At 41.3% G+C, this 18640-nt stretch overlaps 1 protein-coding gene across 1 annotated transcript in view; it reads left to right on the forward strand.

Annotated features, from left to right (window-relative positions):
* Positions 1-18640, forward strand: part of micu3a (mitochondrial calcium uptake family, member 3a) — a 90276-nt gene that overhangs the window by 41094 nt on the left and 30542 nt on the right. The window contains exons 4-7 of the mRNA XM_060915884.1: positions 1072-1150; positions 8717-8764; positions 9968-10050; positions 10320-10391. Of these exons, the coding sequence (XP_060771867.1) occupies positions 1072-1150; positions 8717-8764; positions 9968-10050; positions 10320-10391 (282 nt within the window). The remainder of the gene's footprint in view (positions 1-1071; positions 1151-8716; positions 8765-9967; positions 10051-10319; positions 10392-18640) is intronic.

An 18640-nucleotide genomic window follows, 5' to 3' on the forward strand; every position in this document is an offset into this window, starting at 1 on the left:
GCATGTTGTGTAAATCAAATGGTGCTCATCCCCCCCAAAAAAATCCATTTTAATTATCCCCCACCCAAACAAAGTTTGACGGGGAATATAGTAACTGGTTCCATCCGTCTGTCCATCTGGTCACGTTTTCGTTTCTGGGCCACATCTTTAAACCTACTGAAGATATCTTCATGAAACTTGTCAAGCAACATGTAAACCGGTGCCTTTTGCTATTTTGGATTTTTGAAAAAAAAAAAAAAGTATTTTTGAAATTTTGACTTAAATAGATTTTGACTTCGTTTCTAAGAGCAGTGTTCGTTTCCGGAGCATATATCCAAAACTATTCATGATACGGATTTGAAACTTGGTATACATGTTAACAAGGTGATGTAGATGTGCCTTTTCATACTAAAAAATTTAAGAAATTTAAATTTTTCATGTTTCCATGGAAACCATTTCAGACTCAGTCTCTCAGGTTAGTCTTAGGGGTAGGTTTTGTTTCCGGAGCAGAACTTGAAAACTATGAGTGGTATGGTCTGGAAAGTTGGTATATGTGTTTAATGTATATGTGCCTTTTGATATGAAGGAATGTGAGAAATTAAAATTTTTAGCTCACCTGGTCCAAAGGTCCGGTGGGTTTATGCTATGGGCTGCTGAGGTCAGTGTAAAGAGGTAGGGTTGGTTTCCTGCAACAGAACTTGAAAAATGTGACGAATAATATCTTGAAACTTGGTATGTAGTTGGTATATAGGGCGGGGGATATAGATGACTCTGTCTTCTTGTTCCAGCTTGTAATGCGACAAAACAGGACAAACACCAATGGGGTGAATACTTTTTTTGCAAGACACTGTACAGTTCCTATGTTATGAAGTTGTTAATGAAAGTGTGCACATACATTTAGTGGAACAGTTATTTGCAGTGTACTTTATCATATGTTTAGCTCCTTACCCTGCTAACAATGTCGTCATGGGCAGCTCACGTACTTATCATGCTAAGTAAGCTATCAGCTAAGACGTCTTATAGTGCAGCTAGCACCAATTTTTATTCAATGGTTTTGTTGGGGTGGGTTTTTTGGGTTTTTTTTTGCAACAGGAGCTGGAGAAGATCCTCTCTGAGACACCTCCAGTGTGGAAAGGAAGTTCTACGCTTTTCCGAAATCTGAGAGAGAGAGGTGCGTTACAATGTATGGATTTTCCAAGCTAACCATGAGACTAGCATCATCACAACGCTTCAGTATTTGATACCATTTTTGGTGATTTTAATTTTTCTACATGTACCTCAGAATTTCTCGTTTTTGAAAGTAAAGTGGACAGGGCTAAACATGATGAAAGCATGATGTCACTCAATCCACCCACATCAAAACCTACGCCTTTCTTCCCGAGTAGTATATTCAAACCTGAGCAAACTCGTGCGCGAAAGCTAACCGAGCAAGTGTAGCTACTGTGCTAATTCTATATTCTAATTGTGCTGTTGTGTTTAGCTACACAGGTTTTTAGCTAGCTTCAGAGTAGCATAAACTCTCTCACACAGCGACACAAGCTAATCTGGCATATCTTTTTTTTTTTTTTTAAATTCTAAACTCAGAACATTAAGACCTTGATCTTTCAGTTAAAATTATTAACATTACAACAAAAGTCACACTTTTATTTAACACAATGACGTCTGTATGTGTGAAACAGTTTTGGGGCGGGGCTACATATAATTTCTCAGCATGGTACCAATCTCATCAGAGATGACTGGAGAACCTGCATGCTAGCTAGCTATATAACTAACTTTGCTAAAGTCAGGAATAAAAAGAATAACAGGGATGTGATTTTTCCGCGAATTTGCGGAATTCCGCTTTTTTCACCTCAAAATTTGGAAAAAAAAATTTCCGATTTTTCGCTCAAAAATCCGCGTTCGTATCCTATTCGTTCTGACTTTCAGTAATTCCGTCATTGAGATGAAACGAGGTACGTGATTGGCCCATCACTCTGTAACAACCAATGAACGCGCTTGTTAGATAGCTGTACGTAAGCTCGCTTCAAACAAAGAGTTGAAAGATGGCAGCCTCTGTGATCGATCGTAAAGATGCAAATTGAGTTAAAGAAATCGACAGAAAAGTGAAAAACAAGTTCCGCTGAGAATGGTTGGAGAAAGAGGTTGCTACAGATGTTGGACATAAGACTGTGAGACATTTGTTCAGCGATTTCCTTCTTTGGGGAGAGGGCAGAGGTCTCTGGCTGTCAAGTTTGGGGCAGCTGGGACCTCCCCTGCCCGAGCTACGAGCGTGCAAAGTCGGGCTGGAGCCCGGGATAGAAACGAAACCTAAGCGGAGCGTCGCGGCTCGCCTCGGAGCGAATTACGTCCCGAGGCTGCCCACGCTGGTTCTTTGGGGGGAGGGCAGAGGACTCTGGCTGTCAAGTTTGGGGATGCTGGGACCTCCCCTGCCTGAGCTACGGGCGTCCAAAGTTGGGCTGGAGCCCGGGATAGAAACGAAACCTAAATGAGTGAACACAGTAGTTTTAAATATCCTTAAGTGAGTGAACACTGGGGTTCTGAATATCCTTAAGTGAATGAACACTGTGGAGTTATGATTATCCTTTGCTGAGTGAACACTATAGAGTTATGTATATGAAGTTGACATTGCTAGAGTAGAAACTGCAGAAAAAAGTGACTGATATGCTGGAACTGGACATGGATGCGAGCATCTTTTTTCTTTGAGAGTTCCTGAAGACTTGTGGATGAATTCTTATGTTGCATCATGTTTGTTTGAAAAGGCACATTTAGGTATGTTCAACTTCTACAGTAATTGAAAGTATAAATTTTGTTTTTCCTTATACAATTTTCTATTTATTCTAATGCAGATGATTTAATTTAGAATGACATTTTTAGGTTTCATGTTTTAGCTTTTTGTCAGTTAAGAATCATTGAATTTACTATAGGGGCTCAGAGTTGCATGTTGACCATTAAATTGGCTTGAATTTGTTAATCATGACAAGTTTTTTCTTGTGTGTTTGCTTGCCATTTTAGTACAATTTTTAAGTCAGAAAACCCCAGAACCCAGGAGCTTCGGGGGGCTTCGCCCCCCTTGTCCCCCCACCAGGGCGCTGCCCTGGACCAGCTTGGGGCCTACGGCCCCCAGAGCCCCGGCTAAAATTTTCAGATAATTTCACCAGCCCCAAATCACATCCCTGGAATAATTTTGTTTACGCATAACGCTATATTTACAAAACTTCTTTCCGTTTACTATTCATCTCCGCAAAGTTAGCGAGATAGCTAATCTTCGCACAAGCCAGTGTACTAGCAGCAAGCCAGCTCAGCTAGGTAGCTTAGCTAATGTTGGCGATGAAAAAAAAGTTAATTGCGCTTATTTTAGTGACGTTAGCCTGTTTGGTCAGACTGGAGTTCTGATTTTCATATTCCTGTATTTATTTCGAGGTATTTCAGTGATGTGGAAATTGTTCCTAGCCTGTCAAAAGTTTTAGCACCCTTAGCATCTCGCTGGTCTATTCCAGTAATTTTGCCTCGAACCCCACAATAATGTTATTTTTATCAACTAACACTAATCATCAAGGCTCTGAACTAAGCATGCGGGTGTATCCTGATTTTGCTGAAGGCGGAGCTTGGGTTAGATTTGATCAGTAAACCATTTTTTTTTTTTTTTTTAAAGCCATCGTTACTAGCCTTTTTAATTTGTGGTACAACGTAAGCTTATGGTTTTGCATAAAATAGCAAATTAGTAGCTACTATTGCAAATTGTATATACTAATCATGCACCGAGATCATTTCCTTTTCACAGTATTTGGCTGAAATTTTATCACAGTTTCGAATGTATAGTAGATGGATACATCTTTTAGCTACCATGCTAGCTAAAGTGTTGTTGAATGAGAATAATCAAGGACGAGGTGGTGTGAAGAAGTAAAGTGTAATTATATTATATTGTACGTAGCTAATCGTCATTAGCAGCTTGGCTCGTTGCGGACAGAGTGGACGACATTGGCAACATTCAATGATATCGTCTCAGTTTTTCTACCCATAGTGATCCTTCGCTAACAATCTTTTATACAACTCAAACTCTCAGGAAACAGTTAAAGGTAGACTGCCTTTCAGATTTTTCAAGTGTAGGTCATAAAAAGAATTTTCCCTGACACCCAGTTAATTTTGTTTAGTGGACCAAACGCTACTCAACTCGAATCGCAGACTTCCAATTTTATTTTTTATTATTTTTTTTAAACAGAACAATTAATGAATTTAGAGCCACGTGGCCCTAAATTCTCCGCTATTTATTCCTGCTTCACCATGACCCAATTCAAGATACTACATCATGCATCACATGGTGGGCTTTCCCCGTTCATGCAAGGCATTGTGGGACACAAATTTGAAACAGGAGAGAAAAACAGATGACATGAGTGTGCGAATGAAACATGAAAGAGCGACTACAGTAACAGAAAGGGAGAAGAAAAGGTGTTATGTTGTGAAGGAAAGGAAACGCAGGACCAAACTAACAAATGTCAGCAGTCAGTGAGCACCTCGGTGTGATCAGCTGTTCGTTTAGCGACAGAATGATGTAACAGTCAAGGTAAACCTGTAGATGGCAATAATGCAATACTGTGGGTGCCAGCTGCCATAAAACCCAAAAGAAGAAGTTAAACCTGCACATGCACACACGGACTTCTTCTGTCTGCTTGACTGCGCGAAGCGAGCGATTTCATGCACGTTATTTGCGAAGGAATCCCCTCAAATTAAATAACTTCTCGGCCACAGAATGGCCTGGTTTTTGAGATATTAAAGAAATAAACATGTATCACAATGACTAAATTTCAGAGGGAGCTAAATTTCACCGAAAGGCCGTCTCGCTTTAAAAATTAGCCTTCATGCATGCTAAGCTAACATCCCTTTGGCGCTCCACCCAGAATTTGCAAAGTTTAATTCTCTGCTTGTTGCGTAGCAGCTTGTATAATCCTGCACTTTGCCCATACTAATGCTAAATCTCCTTCCTTCCTTCATTCTGCCCTTCATAATCTCAGCGTTCCCGAATCCCAAATTGAAATAAGAACACAAAAGGAATGTGAATCAAAAAAATAAATGAACATGAGGAAGATCACTGACACGAGAGCCACAATTAAAGCATTTGCTCGAGCGGTGCTGGTAGCAGACTGGCTAATTCCCCACGGTGATAATTACACACTCGCTTCACACAGGCGCTAATCGCAGCGGGATGGCGAAAAATAAACCGCATGGTTTCCATTCCTTTCCTTTTATAATTATCATTTTTAACTGTAGCCCTGTAATTTGCACCATGTCCTTAATGTGACCAGCGCAGTGTTACGAAGACAAAACACAGAATCTGATTCACATCTGATGGAAGTGTGTGTGTGTGTGTGTGTGTGTGTGTGTGTGTGTGTGTGTGTGTGAGAGAGAGAGAGAGAGAGAGAGTGAGCGAGAAAGAGAGAGAGAGAGCACAGCATCTCCAGAGGCTGGTTTCCAGGGAAATGTGGAGCCAAGGTGATCACTGCGAATACACAGCTGAACCTGAGGGAGGTTAAATCTTTCAGGAGAGGGATGGAGAGATGTGAAAAATTTCACCCATTCTAACCATACGGCCCGAAATCTTACAATATATCGGTCACGTCCTCATCAGGATTCGTCCTTCCTTGTTCCTTTGACACCCTGTTGCAAGACATTCCCTCATTTACTTTCCTTCGCAACTGGGAAGTGTGTAACACGTCCGCCACACAAGTTGAAACTGGAGGAACTACTCCTAAATGTTCTAGCTCCTGTCCACTCACCAGCCACTTTATTAGGAACACCCCTACATTCCACCTGCTGTTTTCTGCAGTTCTCTAATCAGCCAATCGCTTGAGAGCAGCACAATGCGTCAAATCATGCAGATACAAATCAAGAGCTTCAGTTCATTAATGTTGACTTCAAACATCAGAACGGGAAAAAATTGGGATCTCAAAGTGTGACTTTCTTTCACTGTGGCATGGGTGTTGGTTTGAGCCAGATGGACTGGTTTGAGTATTTCAGAAACTGCTGATTTCCTGGGGTTTTCACACACAACAGTCTCGAGAGTTTACACAGAATGGTGCGAAAAACATTGAGTTGAGTGAGCGACAGTTCTGTGGGTTGAAACAAGCGCCTTGTTGATAAGAGAGGTCAGAGGAAAATGGCCAGATTGGTTCGAGCTGCCAGGAAGGATAGAGTAACTCATATAATCACTCTTTACAACCGTGGTGAGCAGAAAAGCATCTCAGCATGCAACAGCAGAACAACACATTGGGTTCCAGTCCTGCAGCCAAGAACAGGAATCTTGGAATCAAGAACAAGTTCCTGTTAAAGTGGCCACTGAGTGTAGATCCATTTATTCCCTCATCCCTTCAACAGGTCCTCTGACATATCTCAATTGAGGTAATAGAACCTTATGATGGCGTCTGGATTTTTGGGAGATGTTCGAACCATCATTGGTCATGTTGTAAATCCCTACCTTGTCACAAAATGGGTACCAACCACAGAGGGTGAAGACTCGTTCAATTCCTGTTAAAAATGCCCAAGATCGATTAGCATCACTCTGACAGCAATAATCAGGAACACTGTCCTTCCCAAATAGTGAGCACAACCCTTTATTATTTATTTATTTATTTATTGTTCTCTTGGATGGCAACAAATGGTTCGGTCAAATTTGCAATCTCCTAACAAATGCTTTTCTTTCATGCTACTTCAGAGTCCCACTGGCTGGTAAATTAACAGCCGTAAAAATGAATGGCAGTTAATTGTAAGCAATAGGGGTGGCATGGTGGTGTAGTGGTTAGCACTGTCGCCTCACAGCAAGAAGGTTCTGGGTTCAAGCCCAGTGGTCAATAGGGGCCTTTCTGTGTGGAGTTTGCATGTTCTCCCCGTGTCTGTGTGGGTTTCCTCCGGGTGCTCCAGTTTCCCCCATAGTCCAAAGACATGCAGGTTAGGCTAATTGGTGTCTCTAAATTGACCGTAGGTGTGAATGAGTGTGAATGGTTGTTTGTCTTCATGTGACAGCCCTGCGATGACCTGGCGACTTGTCCAGGGTGTACTCCGCCTCTCGCCCATAGTCAACTGGGATAGGCTCCAGCTTGCCCATGACCCTGAACAGGATAAGCGATTACGGATAATGGATGGATGTAAGCATCAGGTTCTACCTGCATTTGGCAGGTGCGTGGGGTTATATGGTATTTAATATCGCCCTGCTGATGTTCGAGCCATTATATTGGGTCTGAGAATTATCCACAGGGTCCTAACAAATTACACAGCTCATTTGTTTTGGAAAGGCATACGAAGCTTTTGAGTGAGGGGTCGAGTTAGCATTGAAAATGGAAAGATTTTAGACAATTTTCCTCGGATTAAGTGCCACAGAAAATGGCATGACAGGATACATGCAATGCTGTTTTGCTAAATAAACAAGAATGGCATCAAGGAAGCTCTTGAATTTACGTGGTATGTTTGTTGTTGACGTGCCTTTTTTGCTCTAGTTGCCCGATTGTGATGGACTCATTTGCCTGCATGATTATTGAAGGGAATTGATTATTTGGAGGGAAGCCATGGCCAAATGTTTAGAGAAACCGCTTTGGGACCAAAAGGTCGCTGGTTCGATTCCTTGAACCAGCAGGACTGGCTCAAATGCCCTTGAGCAAGGCACCTAACCCCCAACTGCTCCGGCAAGTGTGGTGGCGTACCTTGTGTCTGATTAGCCAGAGAAAAACTGATGATGTGATTATCAGTTCAGGCAAGAACCCGGCCCTAACTAACTAACTAACTAACTAATGCTTATTGAAGTTCTTCAGTGGCTCCTTCAATCTTCAACTTCATTTCATTGACACCATTCTTGGTAAAACTTTAAAAGCCCAGGATGACAGCCATTTGGGATAGAATTGGCTAAAACCAGTAGATCTAGCACCAGTATCATTCCATATTTTTTATGGAATGACATCCATATTCCTATTTGTTCATTTTCCATTCGATGCCTTTTGGGATCTGGTTTGAGAAAAGTCATTTGATTTGAAATGTACACCTGTTTGGTAAATAAAATTCTCAGACTCGTGGACCATCTGACAGTGTCAAGTAATGGTGAACAAGAAATTTTAGCATGAGTTTTACAGCTTGAGGACATCAAGAAGCCTGATGTTCAATGGGTGTGTGTGTTTGTCTGTTTGTGTGCGGGAAGACCAGGTAAGTATCATCCCCCTGCTCTGGTAAATGGACTCGTGTTGGGTTCCTCTCCCCCAGGCATAAAAGACTGCTGGCCTGAAACACTCTGCTCAGTCAGCCAGAACTATCTATAGCCCTGCTACCAATACATGTGGAGAATGCTTTCAGTGGCTGTGTAGGGGGTAATGTATCCCTGTCTTCTACCCCTCACTTCCAAAACATTCTCAAGAGCTTCCATCGTGTATCCCCTTTCTCACGAGTCGAAACGAACGCTTGGGTAACTTCAGCAGTCCGTCCTAGAGTGTTTGGGCCAAAAAAAGGGGCCGATGCTTTCCGTGTGCACCCGAGAGCATCTTTTAGATCTTATCTCTGTGAAAGGTCATCCTTTTGTAAAACTAGCAAAGATTTTGAATTCAGGTTTCAGTTGAAACACCCATCAAGTGGTCCTGTTTAGATGAGAGCAAGTTGGACAGAGGAATGAGAAAAGAAACAAGGAATGAAGGATGAGGCTTGTTGGTGTGTATTACTGCCCTTAGCAGGGGAAAAAAAAAAGTGACCATTTGATTTTGTTTTGCAGGCATCATCGCTTACACCGAGTATCTCTTCCTGCTTTGTATCCTGACCAGTAAGTCTCAGAATTTTTCACTTTTTTTTCCTCCTGTTTTGTTCATTTTGTCTTCATTCCCTGTCAGTTTGTCCCTCTTTCCTGCTTTGTATTTGGCACGATATCTCACTTCGTCTCTCTTGCCATTACATTGTCTTTTGGGGCTCTCAGTTTCACCAGGCCTTGTTTCCTCCATTAAAGGCAAATCATGAAAGCCAAACCTCTGTTATACTTTCTGGTCTGGCAGACCCACACAGTTTCCACCAGCACTCCTCTCCTCCTGAGTGAGACACCTAGACAAGTTGACACCACCTCCAAATTCTCATCAGCACGCGGTAATCTGCCATGATGTGTATCTAACCATCTGAATTCTGAGGTTCCAGATTTTCAACAGCTCTGTGGTGTAAACGCTTTTATACCACACTTGGATAACTACTTTATAAAATATATATATATATATATATATAAAAAAATATAAAATTGCTCCACAGTTTATGTTCTGAAATAGCTCAGGCATAAAGAAGTCGTTGAGTAGCATCATTAAAGCTTGTGTCTTCACCCTTTCCTGCTGCGCTGAAGCACTTCACTCAGCACGTCCTCTAGAACACAACGACCCTGCTTTGACGTACTGTTCCTACGGCAACGCAACACCATGGAGAGACATGCGGTCCTCGACAAGGTAAAAAAAAACACCTGGAGGAGGTGACGAAAGGTGGTGTTTGATACGAAAGGAGAGCTGGAACTAAGAGTCTGACCTTGAACTGATGAGCTTCGAAGGTGGAATTGGTGTCGAGCTTGAGACCATTTTTGATCGGTGTTTTGAATATTTGTTATTTCGTATGCGGATGTAGAATTTCATAGACTAGAATTTCAAATTTCTAGTAAATAGAAAACCAGATGTGAGAAGAAGTTTGGACCATTGTCATAGACACTGGAGACTCCTTCCCTAAAGGTGAAATAAACATTTCCTTCCAGAATGCAGAATTCTACAGCGCTGGGGTATAAGTGCAAACTATTATGAGTATATCACGGACTTAAAAAATAATCGTGATGAGTTTCTGAAACCCTCCTCCTACCTCGGGACAAAGCAAACATGGGATAAGGTGATTTTCCACTGAGGAGTCTTCCTGGCTGATGCTTTATAGGAATGACATCATAGTAATGCACATTATCCCTTATAAAAGCTGTATCTACATGTATGACTCACAAATCTCTTTTCCTCAGAGCCTCATGCTGGCTTTAAAATAGCCTTCAACATGTTCGACGCCGACGGCAACCAGATGGTGGACAAGCAAGAGTTTCTGGTGGTGAGATAATCTGACTTTTCTGTTTTATAGTGACCCAGTTATAGACTTTTTTTTTTTTTTTTTAGGGAAGGAACAGTGGAATTAATGCAAATCCAGGAAGTCCAAACCCTTCCTTGATGAACACATACCTAGACCTGGACCTACGTAGTGTCAGATCTGAATAGGAATTCTCTTTACCTGTGTTCGGTTTCTGTTGTTAATATTGTGTAGCAGACTTTATTCGAGATTAACAAAAGAAGCCTCGATGCTCACATTATCCTGTCCTCCAGCTGCAGGAAATCTTCCGGAAGAAGAACGAAAAGAAGGGACGCAAAGGAGACGCAGAGAAGTCAGCTCAGCTGGTAAGGATCTGGGCACGAGGTTCAGTTAACGGTTTTATATTAAAGATGAAAAGTGACCAGAACCAGATGAGTGTCATGGTGTGTAAATGCTGTGTGACCGAAAGAAGGTCAGCTGAATGATTGGGAGCAGAACCGGAAGTTCAGGAGATCAGGGATGTTGGGTTGGGAGATGTGGGAGGGTTGGGTTAATATTGGAAAAATAGATGGGGTTTAGTTATGGAGTTAGGAATTTCCACAAAACTTTATTTGCCTGAAATTTGGTGTGGTCATTATTTCAGAATGTGGAAATTGATGGACTGGAGAGATGGGAAGTGGAAGTTGGGTCAGAAAAATGACAGTAGTTTGGAGATTTGATTTGGAGATTTAGTTCTGGGACAGAAGATGGCGTTAAGAGAAGAGATAATGGGATTGGTGTTGGGTCCAATGATGGATGATCTTGGAATCAAGAATTTTGTATTGGGATAAGAAAATGGATTCTGTCGAAGAGATTAGGAGATGTTTTGAATCAAGAGGTTTGTATGAGGGTGTTTGGTCAGGAGATGGATTTTGGATCATGTGATTGGTGTTGACTGCTTCATGTTATTTGATTTGATCCTGAGGTCAGGTTGGATGGACTGGCATCCTATCCATGGTGTATTCCCAATTTGTTCCCAGTTTTCCTGGGATAGGTACTGAATCAACCATTACTCTGATGAGGATAAATCAGTTGCTCAAGATGAACAGGTGGTTGGATGAAATTAGGATTGGTCACATGATGGATTTTGAATCAAGACATGTACAGTGGTGCTTGAAAGTTTGTGAACCCTTTAGAATTTTCTCTATTTCTGCATAAATATGACCTAAAACAACATCAGATTTTCACAAGTCCTAAAAGTAGATAAAGAGAACCCAGTTAAACAAATGAGACAAAAATATTATACTTGGTCATTTATTTATTGAGGAAAACGATCCATTATTACATATCTGTGAGTGGCAAAAGTATGTGAACCTTTGCTTTCAGTATCTGGTGTGACCCCCTTGTGCAGCAATAACTGCAACTAAACGTTTCCGGTAACTGTTAATCAGTCCTGCACACCGGCTTGGAGGAATTTTAGCCCATTCCTCCGTACAGCACAGCTTCAACTCTGGGATGTTGGTGGGTTTCCTCACATGAACTGCTCGCTTCAGGTCCTTCCACAACATTTCCATTGGGTTAAGGTCAGGACTTTGACTTGGCCATTCCAAAACATTAACTTTATTCTTCTTTAACCATTCTTTGGGAGAACGACTTGTGTGCTTAGGGTCGTTGTCTTGCTGCATGACCCACCTTCTCTTGAGATTCAGTTCATGGACAGATGTCCTGACATTTTCCTTTAGAATTCGCTGGTATAATTCAGAATTCATTATTCCATCAGTGATGGCAAGCCGTCCTGGCCCAGATGCAGCAAAACGGGCCCAAACCATGATACTACTACCACCATGTTTCACAGATGGGATAAGGTTCTTATGCTGGAATGCAGTGTTTTCCTTTCTCCAAACATAACGCTTCTCATTTAAATCAAAAAGTTCTATTTTGATCTTATCCGTCCACAAAACATTTTCCCAATAGCCTTCTGGCTTGTCCACGTGATCTTTAGCAAACTGCAGACGAGCAGCAATGTTCTTTTTGGAGATCAGTGGCTTTCTTCTTGCAACCCTGCCATGCACACCACTGTTGTTCAGTATTCTCCTGATGGTGGACTCATGAACATTAGCCAATGTGAGAGAGGCCTTCAGTTGCTTAGAAGTTACCCTGGGGTCCTTTGTGACCTCGCAAACTATTACACGCCTTGCTGTAGGAGTGATCTTTGTTGGTCGACCACTCCTGGGGAGGGTAACAATGGTCTTGAATCTCCTCCATTTGTACACAATCTGTCTGTCTGTGGATTGGTGGAGTCCAAACTCTTTAGAGATGGTTTTGTAACCTTTTCCAGCCTGATGAGCATCAACAACGCTTTTTCTGAGGTCCTCAGAAATCTCCTTTGTTCGTGCCATGATACACTTCCACAAATGTGTTGTGAAGATCAGACTTTGATAGATCCCTGTTCTTTAAATAAAACAGGGTGCCCACTCACACCTGATTGTCATCCCATTGATTGAAAACACCTGACTCTCATTTCACCTTCAAATTAACTGTTAATCCTAGAGGTTCACATACTTTTGCCACTCACAGATATGTAATATTGGATCATTTTCCTCAATAAATAAATGATGAAGTATAATATTTTTGCCTCATTTGTTTAACTGGGTTCTCTTTATCTACTTTTAGGACTTGTGTGAAAATCTGATGATGTGTTAGGTCATATTTATGCAGAAATATAGAAAATTCTACAACCCCGATTCCAAAAAAGTTGGGACAAAGTACAAATTGTAAATAAAAACGGAATGCAATAATTTACAAATCTCAGAAACTGATATCGTATTCACAATAGAACATAGACAACATATCAAATGTCGAAAGTGAGACATTTTGAAATTTCATGCCAAATATTGGCTCATTTGAAATTTCATGACAGCAACACATCTCAAAAAAGTTGGGACAGGGGCAATAAGAGGCTGGAAAAGTTAAAGGTACAAAAAAGGAACAACTGGAGGACCAAATTGCAACTCATTAGGTCAATTGGCAATAGGTCATTAACATGACTGGGTATAAAAAGAGCATCTTGGAGTGGCAGCGGCTCTCAGAAGTAAAGATGGGAAGAGGATCACCAATCCCCCTAATTCTGCGCCGACAAATAGTGGAGTAATATCAGAAAGGAGTTCGACAGTGTAAAATTGCAAAGAGTTTGAACATATCATCATCTACAGTGCGTAATATCATCAAAAGATTCAGAGAATCTGGAAGAATCTCTGTGCGTAAGGGTCAAGGCCGGAAAACCATACTGGGTGCCCGTGATCTTCGGGCCCTTAGACGGCACTGCATCACATACAGGCATGCTTCTGTATTGGAAATCACAAAATGGGCTCAGGAATATTTCCAGAGAACATTATCTGTGAACACAATTCACCATGCCATCCGCCGTTGCCAGCTAAAACTCTATAGTTCAAAGAAGAAGCCGTATCTAAACACGATCCAGAAGCGCAGACGTCTTCTCTGGGCCAAGGCTCATTTAAAATGGACTGTGGCAAAGTGGAAAACTGTTCTGTGGTCAGACGAATCAAAATTTGAAGTTCTTTATGGAAATCAGGGACGCCGTGTCATTCGGACTAAAGAGGAGAAGGACGACCCAAGTTGTTATCAGCGCTCAGTTCAGAAGCCTGCATCTCTGATGGTATGGGGTTGCATTAGTGCGTGTGGCATGGGCAGCTTACACATCTGGAAAGACACCATCAATGCTGAAAGGTACAGTCGTGTTCAAAATAATAGCAGTGTGTTTAAAAACGTGAGTAAAGCTCAAAATCCTTATAATAGTTTTTATTTCCATGCATTGGGAACACTGCACATTATATTCTACATCAAAACATGAAGAAAAATGTATCAATGTTTTAATTACTTTACAGAAAATGAAGAAAAATGAATTTTGGGCTGTTCAAAAAAATAGCAGTGTCTGCATTTTTCATTACAAACTCAAATATTGACTGTATAAACTGAAAAAATCTTTAGGATTTAGCATTCCTGTGAATCACTAAACTAATATTTAGTTGTATAACCACGGTTTCTGAGAACTGCTTCACATCTGTGTTGCATGGAGTCGACCAACTTCTGGCACCTGTGAACAGGTATTCCAGCCCAGGATGATTTGACAACATTCCACAGTTCCTCTGCATTTCTTGGTTTTGCCTCAGAAGCAGCATTTTTGATGTCACCCCACAAGTTTTCTATCAGCTTAAGGTCCGGGGATTGGGATGGCCACTCCATGACTTTAATTTTGTTGGTCTGGAACCAAGATGCTGCTCGCTTACTGGTGTGTTTGGGGTCGTTGTCTTTTTGAAACACCCATTTCAAGGGCATTTCCTCTTCAGCATAAGGCAACATGACCTCCTCAAGTATTTTGATATGTGCAAACTGATCCATGATCCCTGGTATGTGATAAATAGGCCCGACACCATAGTAAGAGAAACATTCCCATATCATGATGCTTGCACCACCATGCTTCACTGTCTTCAGAGTGTACTGTGGCTTGAATTCACTGTCTGGGGGTCGTCTGACAAACTGTCTGCGGCCCTTGGACCCAAAAAGAACAATCTTACTTTCATCAGTCCACAAAATGTTTCTCCATTTCTCTTTAGGCCAGTCAATGTGTTCTTTGGCAAATTGTATCCTCTTCAGCACGTCTTTTTTTTAACAGTCGGACTTTGCGGGAGCTTCTTGCCGATAGATTAGCTTCACACAGGCGTCTTCTAATTGTCACAGTACTCACAGGTAACTTCAGACTGTCTTTCATCACCCTGGAGCTGATCATTGGCTGAGTCTTTGCCATTCTGGCTATTCTTCGATCCATTCAAATGGTAGTCTTCCATTTTCTTCCACGTCTCTCTGGTTTTGCTGTCCATTTTAAAGCATTGGAGATCATTTTAGCCCAGCAGCCTATCATTTTCTGCACTTCTTTATGCGTTTTCCCCTCTCCAATCAACGTTTTAATCAAAACACGCTGTTCTTCTGAACAATGTCTGGAACGACCCATGTTTCTCAGGTTTTCAGAGAGAAATGGATGTACAACATGTGCTGGCTTCATCCTTAAATTAGTGCCACCTGACTGACACCTGTATTTTCACAGACTGAATGACCTCACTAATTGAACTCCACACTGCTATTATTTTGAACACGCCCCTTTCACTTAATTATTCAATTACACAGACTCCGGGACATGCATATCATGAATGTTGGGTCTGTTGGTTTTCTACGACTTTACTACACCTACTGGTAAATTGTTTGCCATGTAGTAATATAATTTCTACCAAAAGCAGTGATTGATCTGGTTAGTCATGTTGGACTGCTATTATTTTGAACACAACTGTATATCCAGGTTCTAGAGCAACATATGCTCCCATCCAGATGACGTCTCTTTCAGGGAAGACCTTGCATTTTCCAACATGACAATGCCAAACCACATACTGCATCAATTACAGCATCATGGCTGCGTAGAAGAAGGGTCCGGGTACTGAACTGGCCAGCCTGCAGTCCAGATCTTTCACCCATAGAAAACATTTGGTGCATCATAAAACGGAAGATACGACAAAAAAGACCGAAGACAGTTGAGCAACTAGAATCCTACATTAGACAAGAATGGGTTAACATTCCTATCCCTAAACTTGAGCAACTTGTCTCCTCAGTCCCCAGACGTTTACAGACTGTTGTAAAGAGAAAAGGGGATGTCTCACAGTGGTAAACATGGCCTTGTCCCAACTTTTTTGAAATGTGTTGTCATGAAATTTAAAATCACCTAATTTTTCTCTTTAAATGATGCATTTTCTCAGTTTAAACATTTGATACGTCATCTATGTTCTATTCTGAATAAAATATGGAATTTTGAAACTTCCACATCATTGCATTCCGTTTTTATTTGCAGTTTTTACTTTGTCCCAACTTTTTTGGAATCAGGGTTGTAAAGGGTTCACAAACTTTCAAGCACCACTGTATGTTGGTCAGGATAAGGAGAAGGATATTGGTTTGGAAGATGGCTGATGCAACTGGAGAGAAGTCTTGGATGGAGAGGTCTAGGAATGGTTTTGGGTTAGACAGTTGGTGTCGCTAATTGATCAGGAGTGCTTGGGTCATGGATTAGGAGATGGATGTTGGGATTAGGACACGAATGATAAGTCGGACATAGGTGTTAAATGTGAGCAACACGGAGGCACAGCAGATAGCACTGTCTTCTCACAGTCCTAGGTTTCCCAACTTGAACCTGAGCTTGGGTTACTTGGGTCTGTGTGGGTTTCAGGTGGATTGGCGATACCAAATTTGCCCCTAGGTGTGAAAGTATGTGTTCATGGTTTTGTGTTAGAAGAAAGTGGCTTTGGAAAATGGCCGAGTTAATAAAGAGCTGACGAGACAATCCTGAGTAAGAAAACGTGTCGGGTGTTGGGAAGATCCATAATTTGTTGTTTGCTTCTCATGTGGGAGGAGATGATGATCGAAGTGAAGCAAAGCAGCTTCCATAATAAGATGACTGTTTGCTGCATATCAGGGAGAGGATCCACAATGGCCACCTGGGGGTCATGATGGTGTGTTGCTTCATAAGGGTAGTGATCTAATCAGTAAATTACATCATCTTTATCAGGTAGAGAATTCCTTTTAATGTTTGATGGATGGATGATATCATGGATGGTCTTGGGGGGGGAACAACCAGTAGGGTTTTGCAGCATTAGCGTCTTTCACTCACACACACTGTTAACACCCTGATGTTTTTATACCATGACTAAGGAATGCTCTTTAAGAGGTTATAAATCCTAAATGACTGCTTTTCTTATGTGTGTATAATGTCTAGCCTTGGCAACCATGATGATTTGCTGAATGACAACTTCGTGCCCCAGTTTTGAACACTTTTGTAGAGCCGTCCTTCTTGCGAACCTCATAGCGAGGAAGAAAACGAGTCACAAGTGTCAATGTTTTGTCTTCTTTAACCACTTGGCCTGTTCTAACATGTATGTGTGTGTGTGTGTGTTCCTCTTCCTCCTCCGCCTCGCGAACACCACGTAGAGCATGCAACTCTACGGATATCATGTCGCCCCAGGCACTAGCGTATGTATCACCACCAGCACCACCACCTTGTGCCCTCTGACCTTTGACCTTATGTGTTAGATGTGAAACGAAGGTGGGAAAACAGGATGAGCCCGTGAGAAAAATCGAACATGAGCAAAGCGGGGAGGTTTGACCTTCAAGGGTCAAACGATTTGTTTGAGTTTTTTTTAAGTAACTGTTTTGATCCTGATTTGATAGGAAATTAAATTCAGATCGATCTTTGTTTCATGTAACAAGTCTAGTGCAAACTTCATCAGAGACGCTTTGACTGATTGGAGCAGAAACACACTGAGAGCAAAATGTGTTTTCTATTGAGCCGCTGCTGGAGAGTTTTAAAGCACTTGGACCACCTAATGTGACATTTAATCATCACACACACACACACACACACACACACATACACACGGAAACCGAGCTGATCCTTCTGTTGTTTTGACAAAATGGCTTCTTTTACAAGACGGCGTTTCCCAAAAGCCTCCTAATGCTAACAGCATCTTAACTAGAAGAGAGAATGTTCATTGTGCTGCTCGCGCGACCATTTAACGATGATCTTTGTGCTATGATGCTTTTGCGAAACTCAGCACTGATCACTGTAGAGAGTTAGAAAGGAAGAAATGATGAAAGAAAAATTAAAAATAATTGGATTGGAGTGATACAGTATGAAATTTTCACGTTATGATCACCTCCTTACAGGTACACATAAATTGTAAAGTGGAAAAAAAAAATTAATAATTGCCATTGGCTTATCCCTGAATGTCCAAAAATGAAACATTTACTTATAATTGCTGCATTGTTTACTTTTTTTGAAAAAATAACCCCCAAAAAACGATCTACTCAGTTTTTTAGCATTCAAATTTTCAACTGTATTGTTATCATATTCCTGTTTTATTACAAGTTACCCATCAATGCCAGTTAAATAAGAAAAATCAAGTGTTTACTCAAATCCCATCAATATTTATTCTGTATTTGAGGACTTTTTTGCTGTACTCGGGTCTGAATGCGACTCTGCGTTTTAATATTTTTCAGCCAGACTGGACGTGAAATTGCTTTAAAGGAGATACGCAGAACCATGGCCTCACTTGTTGTTTATAAACGCCTTGAGACCTCAAGAATGGCACAGGAATAGTTTTAAGCGTTAACAATAAATCTAATATAGTAATTTTTATGATTAAAGTGATTTTATATAGGTAGCGGTCTGAGTGAATGACCTTGACGTCCATAACGTCACCGCAGGAAGTCTATCGGTCTCATCATTTTCGCTATACTAAAAAACAGAGCTGACTGCAACTCCGATCCTCCATTTTGAGCTAATTTATCGCCATGCCACGTAGATGTGTTGCTGGCGGATGTAGCAACATGACAGAAGGTGGATTTACGTTGCATTCATGGCCCAAGAATGTTCAAACTGCAAAGATTTGGACGTGTTTTGCGAGAAGTTCACGGGCACATTTTATTGAGGACTCGTATGAAGCCTCTGATCTGGTGAGGCGCGTTGGCTATAAGCCCGTATTGAATGAAGGGTGCTGTATCAACAATTAAAGGAAAAGAA

The sequence above is a fragment of the Neoarius graeffei genome, chromosome 3, assembly GCF_027579695.1.
Source record: "Neoarius graeffei isolate fNeoGra1 chromosome 3, fNeoGra1.pri, whole genome shotgun sequence".
NCBI classification, from domain to species: Eukaryota; Metazoa; Chordata; class Actinopteri; order Siluriformes; family Ariidae; genus Neoarius; species Neoarius graeffei.